Source organism: Corvus moneduloides, chromosome 9, assembly GCF_009650955.1.
Source record: "Corvus moneduloides isolate bCorMon1 chromosome 9, bCorMon1.pri, whole genome shotgun sequence".
Taxonomy (NCBI): domain Eukaryota; kingdom Metazoa; phylum Chordata; class Aves; order Passeriformes; family Corvidae; genus Corvus; species Corvus moneduloides.
In genome coordinates this window covers 26,340,724-26,361,966 of record NC_045484.1, presented here as the reverse complement: position 1 = coordinate 26,361,966, position 21,243 = coordinate 26,340,724, and the positions used below count along the sequence as shown (strand labels likewise).

Genomic DNA, 21,243 nt, shown 5'->3' with positions numbered 1-21,243 from the left:
CGGCGGCGGCTCCGGAGCATCCAGGAGGGCGGCGGGCGGCGCGGGGGGGCTGCCGCGAACCGCCGCCCGCGCTCAGGGCGTGGAGGAGCCGCGACCCGGAGCCGTGTCCGCCGCCGTCCTCCGGGGTCCCTCCGCCGGGGTCCCGCCGCCGCTGTCCGCGCTCCGCCGGGCGCTCCCGGGACAGCCGCTCCTCCCGCCGCGGCCGCGGGGCGAGCTCCTGGCGGGGGCAGGGGCCGCGCTGGTGCCGCCGCTGCCCCGGCCCGGCCGCGCTCGCAGCCGCACTGACAGCCCCGCTCGCCTCCTCTTCCAACTTCGCGAAATAAAGCTGCACTTGCCGGTCCGCGACCGCCGCCTCCGCCCGCGGCTTTGCGCTCCCCCTTTTTTAAGCACAAACAATCGCTACTTCTGTTTCCTAAGGACACGAAGCCGGTTTCTCTCTCCTTTTTCCCCCCCCCTTCTTCTTTTTTTTTTTTTTTTTTTTTTTTAACCTCATCAGCTTTTTTTGAAAAGAAAAAAAATTTGAGCGCTTTTTGAGTTGAAACACCCGCCCACATTTTAACGGCAGAGATTTAAGGAGGCGCGGCGGAGTTCGGGCAGGAAGGCCTGCAGCGGCTCCCGCCCGCCCCTCGCCCGGCCCCGCCGCGCTCCGGCCGCCGCAGCTCGGCGGCTCCCGGTACCGTCCCCTCGCCGCGCAGCCCGGGCACGGCACTGCCCCGCCGCAGCCAGCACAGCCCGGCTGCTTTTAGGAGCAGCGCTGCTGAGGCCTAGGGGGGGAAAATGAAAGGAAAAGGAGGTTGTAGCAGCGGGAGCCCCCGCACCCCGGCGGGAGGAGCGGGTTCGGGGAAGCTCGGCAGGCGGGAGGGCGGCCTCTGCCACGGCGCTGCCCGGAGCTTCTCCCCGGGGGTCTCCACCTGCCCGCGGGGCAGCGGAGCCGGCTCCGGTCCCGGTCCCGGTCCTGGCCCCTCCGCCCTCACTCGGCACCCCGCGGGCGGCGGCTCCGCGCTCGGGACCACCCCGGCAGCGACGCGGGCTCCTCTCTCATCCTGAGGACAAGGTCAAGGATGAAGGGTCAATGTCAAGTTGTCTTAACCGTGGAAGGAGACCGTCCACGGCAGCACTCCCTGCTTCCCGCGTTTTGGTGTCCTTGATTGATTTGAAAGTGCCATTTTGAGGGGGAACCGCGCCCGGGCACCGAGCGAGAAGACGCGAGGACTTCGCTTTTCCTTTCCAGGGAGGAGAAGTGAGGACGGTACAGGTCGGAGATGTCACCGCCACCCTGCCTAACAATATTTAGTGCCTTAAAGTGCTTTAATGGCTGGATTGCTTTAGGTTTCAGGGACCCTCGGAGGACTGAATTCTGCCAAGCGAACCCTCCGAGAGGTAAGCAGCAATGTCATGGCTCCCTGATAAGCACACGTAACCCATCGCTCGCAGGGGCAATCTGCACGTCTGTTTTCTGCGTGGACGCCACGGGAAAGTGATTTTGAATGTAAACAGGCGTGAGGCAGCTCGGGGAGGTGCGTTAGGGAGGGAACCTGTGGTAGTTACAGCTCCTCCAGCACTGCCCTGAGGGGGGAACCTGCCGCTGGCAGCCGGGCAGGGGCCGGAGGTGGCCGGGGCCTGAGTCGGGGCCGCAGCCGTCAAACAGAGCCGGTTTTACAGCAGTAGATCTGCAGCTGAACGAAGCCAGACCTTTGCCTCTGGCTTTCCTCTCCGCGTCGCTTGCTTTTTGCTTTGCAATTGTATTTTCCTGTACTGATTCCCCCATCCACGCTTGTTTGCGAATATACAAAGGTGACAAGTATGAGCTGCCTACACACGAAGGAGGGAAAACAACTTTGTTGAATTTATCAACTGACCCCCCCACTCCCACTAAAGGAGAGAAAAAATACGCATATTTTTAAGGGCCTCATTGTGGTAATTCTTGTCTAGAAGTAATAGTGCTTTTTTCCCCCTCCTTTTTTCCATTTTTTAAAAAGCAAAAATATAAAATATAACTTCCCTCAAAGTTAGCTCCAGAAATATATGTATGCAAGTACCATCTAATTATTCGAATATAGTTGCTTTTCTGCATAAAGAGAGAATTTATATGCAAAACTTGAATTATTCAGTCTGATGGCTTATAAATTACTTATTTCGTGACTAATTACTGCCTAAAATCCGCAGGCTTTGGTGGTGTTTACCTGTTGCTAACTTACTGTAGAATTAGATTTGCAAACCTTACAACAGTCTCACACTATTTTTTGCTGATTTACAGTTCAGAATAAAGCTTCCATCTTCTGTTAATCATGCCACAGAGCAAAAATAATTAAGCGAAGTGTAGCTGGAGTGCTGCAGGCCTCCTGCAAGTAAAGCTGCCTGGCCAGAAAATGCCGTCAAACTTCCTCTACTATGCCGGTCTGTCAAAAGTCTTTGCAGAAAGCAGCTCGTTAATCCTGATCATTTCCTCTAATGAGTGATAAAGATACTCCATCTAAAACAGAGGGATTTATCCCAATCAGCTCCAGAATCAGCAGAAAAAAAAAACCCAAAAAAACCTTCTGGAGGGAGATATTATCGCCGGGCATTACGAGGAGTAAAATAATCGGCTCCCTAATTTGTCTGACACTCGTTTGAGGATAAAACCCACCTCGAATGGCTCAGAGAGGTTGTGAGAAGGCAAACAGAAACTTTAGCTGTGACTTGAATATGAACTTCCTGCGACGTCTGGCATGTGCAGCTTTTCACCTTTTCTTTATGTTCTGGATCAAATCCTTCCTGTTTTGATCTAATATAGATATCATTATTTAAAATATGACTGTAATAGACATGAATGCTGTGTAACTAATCTTGACTATATACTTATAGCTTCGGTTTGTGCCAGGAATTAATTGGCTTTAACCCAATTGCTAAAACTCGCTTTTCAGCCTTTATTATAGTTACTCTCTAGTAATGTGTGGGTGGATTTGTTTGTGATTTAGCATAGGCTGTCCCAGGCATTGCACCATACCTAGTACTTAGGACAGAACTGTCTGTAACATCAAACTGGGGGAAAAAAAAAAGGTGCAGGTGTGAGGGCAACTAATTTTTCATCCCTCCGGTGGGTGGTGGGGAGCTCGAATTGTTAAGCTAACGTCAGTGGGCAATAAAAACCTTTTGGCAAGCCCTGCCAACATAAACGAGAGCAGGAACACGGTAAAATATAAAACCCAGCTTCTCTGACGCTGTGGCTTTGCATCGTAAGTGGCGTTTCGGTGTGGCCTCAGCCCGCCCAGAGCCCCCGGAGCAGCGCCGCCGCCGCCAGACACCCAGCCCAGGCGCCCTGGAGCCCGCGCTCCCTAGCAGCGTCCGCAACAGGCTCTAAACAATTCCCAGGGTTTCTCTTGGGATCACGGACCCTCCTGAAGGTACAGCTGAGCTTTCCCTGCGCCCCTCTCCGCACGCAGCGTTTGTCCCCGGTCGCCCCGGGGCCAGCGGCGGCAGGGAGCTCGCAGAGTCCGCGAAACTCCCCTGTAACCCTCGCGGATGGAAGACAGAAACAATAAAGACCGCTGCTTCCTAAACCCGGCAAAATATCTTGATTCAAAGGTATCATAATGTAGCGTTACTAGCTGACAGGAAAGCTGCTTGATGCATCTGTGACCTCAGCTACGACACTGACAGGACACTCCTACAAAAAGCAGAGCAAAACATGTTGGACTCATTAGCAAGTTGGCGTCCAAATGCGTGTTTAATGTCAGGGCTAAAGGGGTACATGAACGGCATCAGGTTGTAGGAGGCAGACTTAGAAAGCATTACAGTTAGATTTGCATTACTTAAAGCAGATTTATTTGCGGTATATAATAGAATTGCATCTTACAGTGCTGGAGTGCTAAGCCTGAGCGAGGGCCGCTGTGCAGATCACGGTGCGTTGGCTCAGAAAAACCTGTGAAAAATGCATTTCCTTCTTTTGAGCCAAGTCGGGACCCGGGCGAAAAGTCGCCGCTCCCCCGAGCGCCGGGCGGTGCGTGCCCCCCTGGGGGTGCGGGTCACTGGGCGGGCACCGCGTCACGGGGGATCGGAGGGGACGCGAATCGCGCCGGGACCGAGCGCTGCATTCACCGAAACCGCCGCGGTCCCGGGGCGCTGATGAAGGGAGAGAGGCAGGGAGGGGAGGAAGGAGGGAGGGATGGATGGATGGATGGTTGCCCCGCTCCCGCACAGAGAGGCAAGGCCGCTTTCCTCCCGGCAGCCGCACCGGCCCGCGTTTCCCCGCACCGCCCGGGGATGGCTGCACCCAGGTCCCCGCAGACCCGTTAGGCCGCAGCCGGCGGCGGAGCCCAGCCGGGATATCCCGCGCCGCCACCGGGCCCGGGGAGCCGCCAACTCCCGGGACGGGACGTGAGGATGTGTCCGCTCCCGCGGCCCCGCTGCGGCACCTCCGGCCGGGCAGGGCGCGGGCCGGGACTCTCCGCTCCGTCCCGGTGCCACCCGGGCGCGGGGCCCGCGGTCCCGGCTCGGCGCGGTCCCGCCCCCGGCTCCGGGAGCGCTTGACAGGCGGGCGGTCACGTGGCGGCCGCAAAGCGCCTCTTTGCGACCTCAATGACAGGCAAAATGTGCGACACAGGCGCTGTGGAGGCAGGCGGGGAGCGGCGCTGCCTCCTCCTCCTCCTCCTCCTTCTTCTCCTCCTCCTCCTCCTCCTTCCCGGGCCAGCGGCTGAGGCAGCGCTGCCCGCTCCCGGCCCCGCGCCCGGCCCGCCGCTCTCCTGCCTCCTCCCCTCCTCGGCCCCGGGAGGGGCAGCCCGGGGGCGCTGCGGGAGCCCGAGCGCAGCGCGGCGCCTCCATGAGCTCCTGAGCTCCCACCCTGCCCCGTCCTCCCCGCGGCAGCGGCTCCAGGTGCGCGGGTCCGAGCAGAGCCGGGACGCAGCTGGCTGCAATGGCGTCTAACATGGACCGAGAAATGATATTGGCTGATTTCCAGGTAAATTTCAAGCCGCCGCCACACAGCCGTGGCCTCTCGCTGCTTTTCTCTTTCTCCTCGTTGCTGTGCTGCTTGTTCTTTGTAGGGAGGTCCGGGGTGGTGGGTGTGAAGCCCACCCTCTGAAGCCTCCGCTCTCGCTTTTCTTCTTTTTTATTTGTCAGAAATGGGGAGCGTGTGCCCTCTTCTCTCAAGGTACGTGAACAAAATGTCTTCTTTAACTTAGAGAGTTTCAGTTTTTAATTAATAAAAAAAAGCTTTTTCATCCCCTTTGCTTGTTCCTACCCTCTGCAACCACCCAGGCCCTGGGACAGCTGTGAGGCAGCTCACTTGGAAGAGGCAAATGCCAGGGAGGATACAAAACTCACCAGTCCTCATGATTTGTCACAGTGTTTGTAGTGAATCACTTGCTGGTACTACAGATTAGTGCTGAACAGAGGTGTTTCCATTCCAGCATCAACACTAAACTTCATGGTTGCCTCAGCCTATGACTGTTGTGATGACGGTAAAACTCTTCCCACCCCATTCCTAACAACAACGTGTTGGTGTAGAAGGGAGGAATATGCTCTTCAGAGTTGTTTGTTACCTTTCCTTCTCCAAAAGGGTTGTAATTTAACTTCAGACTTCTAAATCTTATCCCCAGAATAAAGTATTTCTGTAAGTAAAAGTGATGTGTTTAGGTGTGTATATTGCTTCATAATCTTGCTTGGTTTTATATTGTGTTTCTAAGGCCAAATAAACAAAAAGTGGAGGATAACTGCATTTGAAATAGTGCAGGGAGCCAAACACATCTTGGAAAGGAATCAGATAATATTTGAATATATTTTTTGAATATTTGCTTTTCAATCCATGGGGTTTTTTTAAAGCTCTGTCGGTTTGCAGTGGTTGTTCTTACATGTATAGGCTCCTGGTATTCTTGGATTGGTTTGTAAAACTGCCATCTGTATGTTCAGCTTCTTAAAAGACTGTTTTCCACCTGTTAGCAGGTTAAAAAGGAAAAAAAAAATAATCCCTCCATTCACTCTGCGTGTGTGTTTCTTTGAAACTACAGGTAGGGTGACTGTAGTGTGCATTATGTAATTCCTCTGTTGCAAAAGGTATCTGGTATCTCACTGATGTAACACATGGAGTTCCCAGCTGACAACAGGGAACTGTCAGCCCTTTCTGTACCCCACTATCTTACACCCATATTCATTAAAATGCTTAACAAATGTTACTATATTGATACTTTGTTGTGCTTGGAGATACTTTTGTGTATATAAGGGATAACATCCCAGTTTTAAGGCTGGGATTTCATAAAGGAGTTTTTCCAGGAACAACACACCGTGTGAAAGGAAACCTGGACCCCAATTCTGCATTCATACCAGTGGGGACAGATTCTTATGGAATCCCACATTATTACGTGAACTTACAATCAGGAATCCCAGATGATGAAATTAGTGGCTGGTGAATGTAAGATTATTTATTTAATAGAGTTTTCAATACAGATTTACACTTTCCAAGTGTTTTGTGCTATTTTGCAGTATTGTTGTGCTTGGATTTTGAAACCATTAATAAAAGTATAGGAGCAACTGCAGTGTTTGGTACCACGAAGACAAGTAAGTATCATTGCAAACTTGCAGGTGGGTGGTGGAGTCACAGAAACCAGTTTTAGATCAAGGGTGGATGACATAATGTGTCTGAACCTAGGACATAGGAAGTATTTTATCATATACTAATCCTTGCTTAAAAAGAACCCAAACCTTTTCCTCTTGTATTTCAGCAGACAGCTTTGTTTTTCTGTTTCATTGTGTTTCTTTTTAAAGATAATATCAAGTGTCAACCTAATTTTGAAGCACTGAACTGTCAACTGTCATGCTGTTAAAGCTTCAGATTAGTAAAGGACAATGTCAGTCATTTTTAGGCCTTGTATCTTTAGACTGTTACAAAACAGTAGAGGTTTTTGGGTCTTCTAAATACTTGATGGAATTTGCAACTCATTCACTAAGAATTTAAATGGATAAGAAAACATTATGTGCAAAGTAAGTCTGCATGATTTCCCTTCTATATTTTCTGTAACTTTTAATTAATAAATATGTTTCTCAGAGTTCTGCTGCCATCTTCTATGTTTACGTGAGGTATGTTGTTGAAGAATGTTGCACCCAGTGAACATTTCAAAAGCAATTCTTTGTAGTTTAGTTCAGCTAATCTTTGTTGAATTAAACTGGGAGGGAAACTTCCATCACCACTTCACCCTCACCTTTCCCAGGTTATATTTAAGGGGGATAGAGCTGTGGTCTTTAAATTTCTAAAAGTTGAAAGGGTTTTCTCTTCCCATAAAAAAAATCATCAGTGAAATCATAATGATGCTGATACTTGATGCTTTGTGAAGCTTTCGTGAATTTATTTGTATTTTCCAGTCATTAGGGATTTTGCCATGGGTTTCAGCTAGAGCAGGAACTTGTATTGCATTTGTTTTTTTCTTTTTAGCTTTGATTGTAGTAACAGGTTACTTCTGCATTTGGAGGTACTAAAGAGAAATACTTTAAAAAAGCATTTTGTAGATATATATATATATACACACACACACACAGATACACATAAATCCACGGAATTTCATGAAATATTTTAAGTAGAGCGTAAAACACAGTGAGTGATCTACCAAAATATTTTTGCATAATGTCTTAAAACAATTTGAGCCTGTTCTGTGTGGTTTGTAATTATTTTCTTTTCCTCTCCTTTTTAATGAGGCTACTGTGTGGCTACCCAGGGAGCACAAAATGCGTATTCATGCATGTGGGCTGTATAAGCAACCTGCCTAACTTTTCCTTCTTAGGCCCACACTTAGGAAAGATTATGCAGAGGCTGTGCTTTGTACATGAGTAGTGTGATTGTTTTCAGTGGAAGTAGCTGATGTGGAGTTCAGCACACAAACGAGTTTTAGCTTTTTTACTAAATGCAATTCAGAACTTCTCCACAAAGTGTCATTGGCATAAAGGAAAAACTCCATAGGAAAAAACACCAACAGCTTGTTTGTAGCATAAATTCTTCCAAAAGGTAGTTGCATGTGAATTGGTGAAAGAGTGATGCTGCAACATACTTCACATACTGAGGGAGATAAGGGCATATGATTTCTACCAAGTTTTTAACAACTGTTCTTCTGTTGTTTGTTGTGTTTAACTGCAAAGTGTTCTTTCATCTTCAGTGGAGTACCCAGGTACTCACATGGTACGAATGTACTCGTGATCTCTTGCAGTTTGAGGTCTGCTTTGCACTATAAAGAAAACAGATTTTTTTTCTTTTTAAATTGTAAAATTTTGTTGCACAGAGCTTCATTTAATTGGCATAGACTGGTTTTCATTCCCAAAGTTTGAGTATTGGCAGAAGTGTCAGATGTTTCTGCATGCTAACACTTCTGCTTTTGTTTTTACAGCTTCACTTAGGAATGGAACTAAAATTAGCAAGAATATCTTTTTGTCCTTATAAGCTATGTCCACCTATAGGACCACTTTATTCATGCTGTGTGGTTGTCCCTGCAACAATCCTAAGTGTAGAGTGGGCCTAAGGGTTGCAGTGTTGTGGGAGTTGCCAGCTCCTGTGTGTCCATATATTACACGACTGTCTGGCACATGGAGCTTCAGGAGGAAATTTTTCAAAGAATTCACGTTTTTCATTGACCAAATAAATAAGTAGCTCAGGATTTGGTCAGGGTGGGAGGATTTCAGAGTGAAATGACAGAATTCAAAAATCCTTGCTTTCATTGAGACAATGGATTTCTAGTAGTTTTCTTCTTCCCTCTTTCATCTATGTTCATTGTGAAATCAAGGTATGTGTGGTTTTTTTTTTTCCTTTTCCAAATTTTTTTTTAAACTCACACACTTGAGTATAAAAATATATATTTTTTCTTTTCAAACTTCAACTTTGTGTCAATGTCTTTCATAAAAACAGGTTTGTGGGAGGAGCAAGGGGAAATTGAGAAGGAAGAACCTCATTGCCATCAGTTGCAGAAAAGTGAGAAAGCATGCTAAATGATCATGTTTTAAATTATAAAATTGACTATGACAGTGATACATCAGTTTATTATTTTTTGTTTTGTTTGTTTTTGAAAAATTAATTGTAATTCAATCTACTTGTTTCCTTCTGGAATGACGAAAATTAAAGAAATTGGAGAATCTTTTCACCTGGAGGTTAACACAGTGCTGTTAAATAACTGACAAGATAAAGTTTTTTCTTTGGGTTTGGTTTGGGGTTTTTTTTATTCCTATCTGCTTCAGCCCTGTAGAACATTATCTCAGTTGTGCACACAGTTTTCTCTGTCTAACAGTCTGTGTGCAGAATTTATATGTGTGTAATTTTTTTAAGGGTGCTAAGTGAGCTTTGCTCTCTTCTGTGTGTGTTGGCATGGTGGCTCAGGTTTTCTGTCATTTTAAGTTATTGCTAGTATAAAAATTTGATGGATAGAAAAGGTAGGCAGATACAGGAATAGCTTTAAGTCAGTACCCTTGATTCTGGCCCTGGTCTGTGACTTACAGTGGGGGCTGGAAAGTGTTTCAAACATTTCTGTAAGGATAAACCACCCACTGTGGGTTCTGAACAAGTCTCAGAGTTGATGTCCTTAATACTGATTTCTGAAAGAAAAAGACATATTTTGTCATTAAGGCACTGGGGCAGAAAGGGCTGTTCTTGCTTTCTTTGCAGGCTTTCACTGGAGTGTTTGGGAATTTGGAACAAGGTCCTCAGCAAAAGATAGGTGCTGAAGAGAGTTCCAGTCAAAGTTTAAACATAAGCTGGAGGACACTTTCCAAAGATTTAAATTTATTGGAGGCCTACATTTTCATCAGAAGGTCTCCCTAAACACCTGGATTTACATGTGTTCAGATCTGTCTGACCTTAAAACCTCAGTCTTGCTCAAACCAAAGCCCTCTTTTGTGTGGCCTTTCTGTAGAATGTAGAGTGCAGTGGGTGCTGAACTAAGCTCTGCAGCTCTCTCCAGAGCAGCTGGAAGGAAATCCAGTACTCTAGAGATTGGAAATCAGGGTTTGGGATAGACAGGTTTGTTTACTCATACCCTCCTACTGGGTATCTTTAGTTAAAAGTGGGCTCTGCTGGGTTTCTAATAGTCAGGTGCCCAGATGCTCATCAGTGCTTCAGCTGACCTGTTTCAGTGGATATAGGTTACTGTATCTTTAGCTAAATTTTAAAATAGATAACAGGACTGTTTTTCAGTGTGAAAAAAGAGGCCTTTAGGACACTATAGGATGTTGACGTTCATACTTAGGAGGCCTGTTAATTTGCATTTTGATTAGAATTCTTTTTAATCCTTGTTGGATTTTATCACATTATAATTTTGTGCCTTACACAGTGAGTAACACCTTTGGAACTGGTAGCTGGACCTCTTGGTTTGGAACACAGTTGGTTTTGTTTGCTGTAAATGGTCTTAGGGCCAAGAGACACGATGAAAACAGTGCATGTTTAGGGTGTTCTAGCTTGGTTATTGCCATTTTCATTGTCTGCTACCAGTCACTTCTGCCATCACTTCTATTAATTTATTCTTTGAGGGTTTTTGGAGTTTCATTTCTCTAGATATGTTAAGGCTCAGTTGTCATCCCAAAGTTCAGGTTTATCAGAACAAGGGTGATTTGATTTACTGGTCCTTTAATCTGAAGGTGAAATGGGTTCCCGAGTCACAAATAAGAAGTTGGAGTAAGAGTGGTGTTCTTTCAGAAACATAACTTGGATATTCCCATTGATAGCTGTTCATGGAAAAACCAGTTAATTTCTGCTATGTAAGGGCAGATAGTTACTTAGAAATACTAACTGACATTTCTGGAGAAGAAAGAGGATACTGTGGTTTGTGTGCATTACACCCCTGCTGTAGGAACCTAAATAATTTACCACTGGAGCACCAATTTGTCTTTAGAAATAGGTTTATTCTGTTTTTTTCATTCAATTACCTTGAAAAGACTCTTCACATCATAGTAATCATGTCACCATTTCCATCAGCCCATTCATATAGGTATTTGGGTTAGTAGGTCACTGAAACAGATTGAGAGGTGGTAGCTGTAGGATCCTTTTTCAAATGCCATGACAACCAATACTAATTATAATATTGAAATTATTAATTATATGTACTTCTAAAGGCTAGGAATGGGTTTTCATTGAAAGATAATGTGAAAATTATTTGTCATATTGAAAATATCACGTGGCTAATAAAGGATCATTTACTGCAAACTTTACACTTTACACTTACTGAGCTCATATTTTTGTGTGGAAAGAGGTGTGGGAGAGGATGAGCGTTTGAGCCATTTGCTACATGTCTTAAGGGGCCTTGAGAATCTCCCGTCTTGAGAATATTGTATTGGAGCTGGAAAGCCTGAAAGGGTAGAGTTTTCCTCTCTGGTTGGGCAGTTCTTATGGTTCAGTTACCATAGCAAGCCTAGTTTTCATACACTTCCATACTAGAAGCACAAATTAGCTTTTTAGAGGAACTACATGGCATATCGTTGCTAGGTTTTCATATTTTTCTAGTCAGTGAATAAATTTGTGCATATGTGGGGCAGCCATTAGATGAGTCCTTTCCTTTAACTACTGTAAGAACTAGAATAAAAGGCCTGGGGAAGTACCTAACATTTTACTCTTCCCTCGTTATTTGGATGAAAGGAAATGACATGCTTACTGGCTGGATTGATACCTACTAATTAAGCCCATTTTTTAGAGTTGACTAGTTAACGTGCAATTGTAAAAAGAAACTGCTCAAAGAGGAAATCAAAGCCCTCATGTATGCATGACATGTTGTTTGGTCTATCAAAACAGTCATCTGTGTCTGACTGGTTGAGCACGTCTTTGTTCCACAGCAGTAGTTATGCTTTCAAAAGATAATTCATTAAAGCTGAAGTTCTTAAGAGACATTTTGAAACTAGAATAGAGTACGTTAGCCCTTGGGTTATTTTATATAGGTTTCATATTTTATCGCAGGAAACAATTTGTAAAGACAAGAACATTGAAACTGAGTCACTTCTATTATTTTTTTTTTCTAAAGGTCAGGTTGTTTGTGTGAGCAAATACCAAAGGTGCCATATCAGCTCAGGTCGAAGACTCAGCTGGCCTAATGTCTCTTCTACAGCAGTGGCTGGTCCTTAGGAAAGAGCTGAAAGAAACAGAATGTGAATGGATTTGCCTCATCCTAGTTTCTGGAAGTCAGCGTTTTGAAAGCTTGATGATGGGATTTGTTGTAAAACTTTGGAAATAAACTGTGTCAGCTTGAGTTAGTCTTGTGTTCTTCAGCTGACTGAGTTCTTGAGAGACATTTGAGTAGTTTTGTGATATGTGAGTTTGCTCTATAAAAGCTGTGTTCACTTTTCCTCAGTGTGTTGTATATATGTACACACTAAGTCTATTTTATATCCTTTATTGGAATTTCTGCTGTTTCTTGTTAGTACAGAAGTCAAATTTGAACTGTAGAAAACTTAACCCCTTCTGGGGGTTTGCACCACAAAAAACTAATGTCAGCACTGTGGGAATGTGGTGTCGATTTCACCTTTAATCAAGACTGACTTAAAGAGGAGTCTGCTGTGAAAAACTTGTATTTAAGTTCCTTTAAAATTCTAGGGACTCCCACAAATGTAGGGGTTTGTTCTATATCTCTCTGCTGACATTTTAGGATGAGAGTATTTTCTGTACAGATCAGCTGTGTTACAGGAATGGTCCCAAAGTTCTTCAGTAGTGGGTATAAGTGCACAGAATTCATGCAGCTTTTGTAGTACGCCCTTGCCTTTGAATACTTCTCTGCTATTTTCCTCCTTTGGTCCCATTGACTAACTTTCAGGCTTTCTTGTCCTGATGCTTTTAAAATCCTATATAATTTTAACGTCTTTAGAAAACTCTGGGCGGTTTTTTTTTTGGTGTTTTTTTTTTTTTCCCATCCTTGTTGGCCTGTGTTATTGGTATGACCTGTGCTTGGAGTGTGAATGTGCTTCTGTTTCCCTGCTCTGGATGCCTGTTGGTTTTGGCTGGAGTAGGGTTAATTTTCTTCCCAGTGGCTGTTAAGGGGCTATGCTTTGGATTTGTGCTGAACACAGAGCTGATAATAAGGAGATGTTTTTGTTACTGCTGGGCAGGGTTTGCACTGAGCCAAGGCCTTTTCTGCTTCTTGTACTGCCACACTGGGAAAGGGGCTGGAGGTGCAGAGGAAGATGGGAGAAGACACAGCTGGGACATGGGGCCCAAACTGACCAAAGGGATTTTCCAGACCATGTGGCATCATGCTTGGTATATGAAGTGGGGGGAAGAAAGAGAAAGAGAGGATCTTTGGAGTGATGGTGTTTGTCTTCCCAAGTAATCTTTACATGTGGTGGGGCCCCATTGTCCTGGTGGTGGCTGAACACCTGCCTGCCCATGGAAAGCAGGGAATTATTTCCTTGTTTTGCTTTGCTTGTATGGGTGGCGTTTTCTTTGCCTATTAGACTGTCTTTATCTCAAACCATGAGTTTTCCAGCTTTTACCCTTCTGATTATTTCCCTGGTCCCATTGCTGGGACAGTGAGTGAGCAGTTCCATGGGGCTTGGCTGCTGGCTGGGGTTAAACCATGCCAGTGCCTTTTCCAGGTTTTGAAGAATATGTCTGTTCCTTGCTGTCTTGTTCTTCACAAAAAATTAAAAAGAGTGTGGAATGCTGACTAAAATATTTCTTGTATGGATTAGTACTCTTCCTTTGTGTGCTTATCTAGAAAGTGGCTTTTATTTATTCTTGAGTTGTTTTTAAAGTTCTGCTGCTTTTGAGACAATGAGGAGAAAGGAGATGAATGCAAATGTGCAGTAAGCATTTATTTGATCCATACAATTTTTTTTTTTTTTTTCCATCAGTTTTTCTTATGTGATACTGTAAGGGCAAAATGATTCAGGAACTCTTGGGGTTTTGCCTTCACTGGCATACTTAATAAAACTATTAAACAAACACAGAAATGTTGGGGTAATCCTAACTAAAACATTTTTGTAGTTGTTGGGTAAAGGCTGTCTTCAGTCCTCAGGAAAGACAAACGGGTTTGGTAGTGTAGAGTACTTATTAATGGGTACTGACTTCTGGTTTGTTTCTTAATTCAGTTTGACCACTGCTCTTTGTATGTAGTGTGTGTGGCTTAAACACTGGAGTGTTAGCATGGGGCTTGGGAGGCTTGACTTCATGTCTTGGCTCAGCTCATGGGCTTCCTAGGGATCTGTCTTCGTGGTATTCTGGAATCAGAATTTTCTCCAGAGTCTTGAGAGAGTTCACAGTCTGCTGGAATCCATTTGAAAGTGGTTAGTGTGGTGCTGAGTGAGTTAGTTCTGCTGAGAAGTGGTTAGAGCTTCATGCTACCAGCTTAGACTTTGTCCCCAGCTTGCTTTGTTTGGAAGGCTTGCAGTCATCTCGGAGCATGGGCAAAGTTCACTCCTGTCTGCTTGGTAGCTATAGGTTGAAATGTCTTTTGTGACCTTCAGAAATGTTATTTTTTCTTCTCCCCCCTTCCTCCCCCCTTGCTTTGCTTAAGGGGATGCTCAAATAGTAGAATGATGAAACTTGTAAATAGTTGGGTGTGGGAGTTGAAATGCGTTGGGCAAACTTTATCCTGGCATATTTGCCTAAAACCCTTTCTTGATTTCTGATGCTGGTAAGTAAATTGGCTTGTTTTTGCTAAACGAACAGCTGGTGAATCTGCTTAATTTTTACCAGATGGTCTTCTGAGTTATGTAAAAACAGAGAAGCATTCTTATCTCTTCAGTTAGAAGCTTGCAGTGGGTGACCTTTCAGTCTGTGTCTTGGTCGATATGCCTGGATGTTGTTTTTTAAATGTTTGTCTGAAACAGAAGTAAAAGTTAATTTAATAACCATGGATGACTCATATTAAGAACAGTCTCTGTACACCAGTAGGGTTGTTGTAAGGTTAGAATGAGCAGGGATGCCACAGAGGGGTGTAGCTGATGTAGTCTGTGGAGGTGGTCCTAAGACAGGTGAGATTCTGGGATGAGAAGAACTGAGGTACCAAAAAATCTCAATTGTGAGTGTCTGAATGTGCTGCATGTCATGATAGCCCAGCAGGGAGTTGCAAAGGCATCATAAATTTGATACTATGGTACTAAAGCCTTTACTTGTTTGGCTGGGCATATTGGTTTGACTTCACCTGTTTTGGGGGGAGAAGTGTTACACTTTGTTTCAATAGCTTTGAAGTAATCACCATTGCAACAGTGTATGTATGAATTTAAAGAAAATTTTCTGACTTATTAATATGTCATGGCTGAATTAGTGTCCTAAATCTTTCTGGGTTTGAGTGGACTTCTAGCAGATACAATCTGGTATACCCTTTATAGGCTTGATGATTATCCTTGATTACTGAGCCATTCTCCTCACAATGGATGGGAAAAGGAAGCAAAGTACTACGTTTGGCTCTAGAAAGAGGAAACTCAGGGTTGGGTTGTTTAAAACGCATCCAGAAACCTGATTTTTGTTAGGAATGCTTGGAGAAGGAATTAAGGATTTTTCTAGAAGTAGTAGTAACCACATAGGGGGCTGTATTAGTGCTCCAGGAGCCTGAGGGAGGCCATTCTTTCACACTGTTTTGGTGAGATCACTGCTACCAGGAGTGCTGTGTTCTGTATCAGTCACTCTGTTGACAAAGCAGAGCAGGTCCAGTGAAGGGTTACCTAGGAAGGGAGGAGGCTGGAGCATTTTTGTGTGAAAGGTGATGTTAAGGGAGCTGGCTTTGTGTAGCCTGGGAGAGAAGGCTACGGGAGGATCTAGTTGCTGTCTCCAGCTGTACAGTGGGTGATAACAGACAATACAGAATCAAATTTCTCTTGGAGTTGCAGTCTGAAGGTGAGAGGTGGTGGATATAGGTTACAACTTGGGAAATTATAATTAAGTATAAGGAAAAACAATTCTCAGTGAAGGTGGTAAAGCACTGGAACAAACTGCCCAGAGAAGCTGTAGACTCCCTGTCTTTGGAGATATGCAAAACCTGCTAGGGAGTTGAAATGTGTCTGTGAACTGTCTGGTTGTAATTGAAGAGGTGAATAAAACAGCAAGGTAAATCTTGGTTCTATTACAGAGGAAATATGCAAGGAGATAAGTAATATAATTTGCTGTATCTCAAATGCTACTAAGAACAGCTCTGAGTGGTTTGTTGTTTTTAAGCTGCTGATCTGGGTAATTCAGCTGTCCTTCTGAGCAGGTTTGTGGCCTGGACTCAAAGAGTTTTCCGTGCTCTTGGTCTCTCTCAACTTTAGAAGAGTAAGTTACCCAAGGGATAGTGAATTGATTTTTAACAATGTATGTTCTTTGCCAGCATTTCTTATTTCTCTTGAAAACCTCATGTAACTTTATGGAATAGATTAACTCTATTTAATTAATCTAATTAACTCTAGTTGCCCTGCTCTATCTAGTGATAAAAATTTATTTGGTGCTTTCAAAAGTAAGCACTTCCTCAGGTGCTGTCTGTGCACTTGCAGGTGGGTTAATGCTGGCTTCCTGAGCTTGCGTAGGAGATCCCAGAGGGTGAAAGCTTTTCTTCCGGTAATCCTGTTGAATCTCTTGGTGCCTTCAAGTAGTTGTTTCTTTGGGCATTGTGGCTTTGGATAAACATTGAAATGATGGACTGAGCTACAGATCTTTTGGGGTTTTTTTCATCTGTTACAGGAGGGAGTGGTACCCAGTGTAATTCACAGCTGTCTGTCTGCCTGGTTTTAATGGGCCTGAACCTGTTGTGCAAAATGTTCTAGGCCTAGTTTGGGTTAGCTTAGAGATGGTCCCTTTTGGGAGAAAATATAGCTACTGTTAGTAGCCAAAGGAAATATAGAATTATTCAAAAGGAATGTTTTGACTAAGCCCTCCATATCCAGCTACTGCTGTTAGGCCAAATGTGGCTGTTTGGATACTTTGCCTGCCACTTTTTGCCTTGGCGAGAAGGGGAATGGTGCCACAGGTGAGAGACATCCTGCCTTGCTGCCAAATACCATTTGCTCCCAGCTCCTATGCAGCAGCTGCCACCCACTGCCTGTCGGGCAGCAGTGGCCTGGCTGTGTTTGAGTCCCAGCAGCTGTGTGCTCTCTCCCAGCCTGTGCCGCAGGAACAGCCCGGCTCTCTGTGCTGGGAGCAGCAGTTGGCCCTTCCAGCTCCGCCGTGGAACAGCTGCCTGGATCCCTGCAGCAGGTGCCGGGGGAGCAGCTGCTGCCAGATGGGGAAGGCAGCTGCTCCCCTGGGGTGTGGAGGTGAGCTGAAGCCTGTGCTGTTGAGGTGGGGTGTCCCAGAGGGTCTCAAACCCAGATCCAGCTGTTACAGCTGCTGGGGTCAGACCACCCTGCAAGGGATTTAGAGGAGCCAGTCTGTCATCCTGCATGACAGCTTTCTGGAAGCAGCTCCTAGGTTTGTCTCAAATGCCTTGAAGTCTGTCTGCCCTCACAACTTCTTTCCTATTGAATTGTTTCCTCAGTAGCTACTTTGCTTCTTTTATTAAGGTTAAGGTTACTGTGCAAGGATAGGACCCCTGATGGTTACCTGTGAAACGTTCCAAGGGTAAGGTCTCCATCACTAAAGGGATATGAAGCTACATGGAAAAAAAAATTTGGAGAAGCGCTCTGAAATGTTACTATGTGCAAATCTCAATCTGCCTGGTGGAAACACTTAACCTGTCCTGGAAAAGCAGGATGCTAAGAAAGTTGTTTTAACATTGAATAATTTTATCTTCAGAATCTGGTTATGTATTCAGTACACAACAATAGTTTTCTCATCTTTGCTTTCATTTTTCGCTTGTGTGGTCTGGAAAAGCACAGAAGTGACTGCAGAGACTCTGGAGCTGCTGTGAAGGCTGAAAATGATATCTTAGATTTATAGGAAATGCAGAGAAAAGGAGGTGGAAGAACTTGTTCTACCTTTTCTTCTCCTTTGTCCTCCAAAAAAAAAATTCTTTGGTTTCTTTCTGATGTGTAAAGGTTTACAAATCAGTGAGCCTTCAAGGTTTTACCTTTTCTGTGGTGGCTTGTTTCTTTCATCTTTTGATGACTTAGAGGATGTGCTGGTTGTTGATTGAAACAAGATTTAGTAGTATTCATGTAGGAATTTTCTTTTAAAATATTTAATGCCTTCTGTTAAGCTGGTCTCATGAAAATAGAGCTGAATAAAATCTGTGAATAATAAAACATCTCCTTAGTCCCTCAGTTTACTTGCTCAGCAACAAAGATGTATTTTTGCATCTTTAGAGCTCATCTGCTGTGCTATATTTTGAAGGGTTTTTTCACTTCTGTTTCTGCACAGATTTAACTTTTTTTCTTTTTTCCTATTAAATTTTTGTTTGTTTGTTTCTTGCTTGGGTAGAATAAAAGGAATAAACATGAGGAAAAAATCTTTAGGTACTGTAAATAATTAAACCCTGTGAATTCTAGTCTGCCTTTCTAGATAAGTAAGGCATAGAGCCCTAAGGTGCCAGGTGTCCCATGGATTTGTACCAATGAAATGATTCCAAATTTAATTAAAATACAGCCATGTAACATGGAAAGAAGTCCATTAAAAGAAGCTCTTATAAATATTCCAGCCAAAGGAAAAGCTTAAATCAGCCCTTGCAATTAGGGATGAGAGACAAACCCATGAGGAACCAGACTTTGTTAATTCTGTTGCTCACAGAACCTGCTGGTTTCCTGTGTGTGTTTCCCTAAAGAAAACAAAGACAGGAGCAGGCCAGGTTGTTCTGGGACTAATCTGTCACTACACAGCGTTTGACGTCACGTCACACTTGGCAGTGAGGGACTGCCGGTCTTGTGTGCTTAATTTCTTAGGGAAAATCAAAGACATGCAAACCAGATGATTTTCTTTAATTTAGCTTGCATGACATGATGCAGATACAAGGAAGCAGCTTTAATTTTTAGTTGCTGGGGGTTTTTGGTTTTACTAATGGCTTCTGACTTGATGCAGGGATTTGTATGTTGTAGTGTGTAGTGTCTGAATGTTGAAATAGTGAAATATAATAAGGTTTTCGATAATCTTAGTTTGCTGCAACTCTGACATTAACAGTGTGTTGAGGAAGATCCTGGAATGTCTGTTTTGTGGTTACGTTGACAAGTAGCACTCATTCTTTCCTCTTGCAATTCTGAAATGTTTGTTTTCTGTTTTATTGACAACTAGCAAAAATGGTCCATCTGGAAAGTGAAATCTTAGTTTAAGAACTCCTCAAAATCAACTATTAAAAGGAATTTTAAAAATGGTGCAAAGATTTTAACCAAAACTGCTTGTCTTGGCTATTATGAATTCTGATGATTTTTACTTTCAGCTGGTTTTTACATCTGTCCATTCTTGTTACCCAGTGACTCTGCATTGCTAAGTGACCAAAAGCAGGCTTCTGTTTTACATTGTAAATCACCAGAAAGATGATTCAGGAAGGATGCAGGCGCACAGGTGAATTAGTTGTTTAATTACTCTGCCTTCACTGTGATGAATTAACTCCTTTCACTGTGTGCTCTGGTAGAAGGGTAAGCTAATTTTGTGTTGTTTATCTCAAAATAAAAGTATGCCAAAGTGAGCTGAATTGATTTGCAGTTAGTGTGGGCTAAGAGTGGTCAGTGGCAAGTCAGCAGAGCTTCAGGGATGATAAAAAGAGGGAGCAACTAAAACCAGTTTAAATCCTGAATCGTAGGTACCATCTTCTCAACTTCATCTGCACAGCCCAGGGGTGAAACAAGCGTTGGTCAAGTTCTTATTGTAGGTTGGAACAGAATGTAGTTCTTAAAAAGGTCATACAGATTTTGCAGGGCTGACAAATGAGAAGTAGTAACTATTTCTGTAATGACCTGATTAAGTGTATTTCACTCAATGTAAACAGAATCTCAGACTGTCACTTTTTCTCAAAGTAAGATTTTTGCAGCAGAGCTGTTTACATCAGTTCCAGTGGTGGGTTGATGGTAGCATGAACCCTCCTGTGATTTCAGAAATGACAAGCTCAAGCCCTGTACTCTTCAAATCTACCTGGCATAAGTGTATATAAATGCATAAGCATTTGCTGGGGATTGTGTTGAAGCACTGTCTCATTTTTAACTTCAGAAATAATGGAAAATAAGGCAAAATGATGCTTCTGAAGAGCAAAGTGCTATTGTTCTAGCACTCCCAATGTGAAGTGGGTGAAATTCAGCATTAACACAGCATGCTCTGAAGTGGAAGAAATTTTGTCTTGTTGCAGAGAGGATCAATGTGGTCATGAGAGCACTGTGTAGCAGTAGAAACTGCTGCCTCCCCTCTGCTGGCAAAATTCTCCGTAATTTCATCTTGTGATCCTTGAGGTCCTTCAGGCTGGTCCATTTTGTGTTGACATACTGCATGTAGTGCTTTGTAAGTGTGGAATTTTTCAATGTTGAATTTAGGAAGAGAGAATTTGCCTCGAATTTCTCTGTGATTTCTTCTTTTTATGTCTTCTTCGTTGAAAATTGGGAGAAAAGTCAGAAAATGGCAAAAACCTGATGGCTTTTTATGTCTTGGAAGGAAAAAAGTCTGCTTAGCCTTCTTCTTCTCTTACGACATAAAGGGAATCAGGAAAACTGATGTGTTTGCTGCTGCTATCTAGCTCTGTTTTATTACTGTTAAAAGGTTTGGGTTTTTATTTTTTTGGTGCAGTTTTATATAACTCTGTGGTAGAGCAGAAGGAACATGATCATGTTTCAGATCTTGTAAAAGTCTGAACTCCTCTTGTGTGTTTGAATACAGAGCATAGCTTTGGTTAGGATGAAAGATGATAAATTCCAAAAAGAAACTTAACTGTTTCCTTTTTTTCACCTCTGGTAAAATATATCTGATATGCTTCAATGTGAATGGTGGCAAATATGTGGCAGAATGAAGAGCAGTGCTCTGCCTGCTGAAGCTGAATAGTTGAAAAGGTCTGGGTATCAAAAAAAGGCACCAGGTTGCTGCATCGCGGATTTTGCTGAGTAGAGGTGCTCTTGCATTTGGAATTAAGCTCAATTTAAAATATGGTTTTGTGAGGTTAACATTACCTTAAAAATGCTATTGTGTTAGATTTCTTGAACTAGGTAAAGCCAGAGTACAGGGCTAGAACTTCAAGGTTTTTTGTGCTCCCTTTTAAAGTAGTATGAGTGCTTCAAGTTTTGAAGGTAGAATTCTCAAAACGCCTTTGTGGGACAGCACTATTGTCCTAATTTTACAAATAACTACTTGGTCTTGCTTCCCTAGGTGGCTTGCTCAAGGTTACACAAGAATCCTCTGGTGGAACAGGGCATTATATTAAATGTTTGATGTTTAAAACTTGAAGTCTGATTCCTGGATTGCCCTTTCGTAACAGAAGGGAAAAACCTATACCTTTCCTG

The 21,243-nt window shown here is 43.7% G+C and overlaps 1 protein-coding gene and 2 long non-coding RNA genes across 3 annotated transcripts in view; all 3 read left to right on the top strand.

Annotated features, from left to right (window-relative positions):
- Positions 1-19: 19 nt before the first annotated feature.
- On the top strand, positions 20-3,542 carry LOC116447790. Its single transcript, XR_004241696.1, has 2 exons — positions 20-673; positions 1,232-3,542. It is a non-coding gene; the product is annotated as an uncharacterized LOC116447790 (long non-coding RNA).
- Positions 3,543-4,635: 1,093 nt separating this feature from the next.
- Positions 4,636-21,243, top strand: part of FAF1 (Fas associated factor 1) — a 151,845-nt gene continuing 135,237 nt past the window's right edge. The window contains exon 1 of the mRNA XM_032117346.1: positions 4,636-4,939. Within this exon, the coding sequence (XP_031973237.1) occupies positions 4,895-4,939 (45 nt within the window). The 5' untranslated portion in view covers positions 4,636-4,894. The remainder of the gene's footprint in view (positions 4,940-21,243) is intronic.
- Positions 5,139-12,275, top strand: LOC116447791. The gene is made up of 2 exons (XR_004241697.1): positions 5,139-8,926; positions 11,955-12,275. It is a non-coding gene; the product is annotated as an uncharacterized LOC116447791 (long non-coding RNA).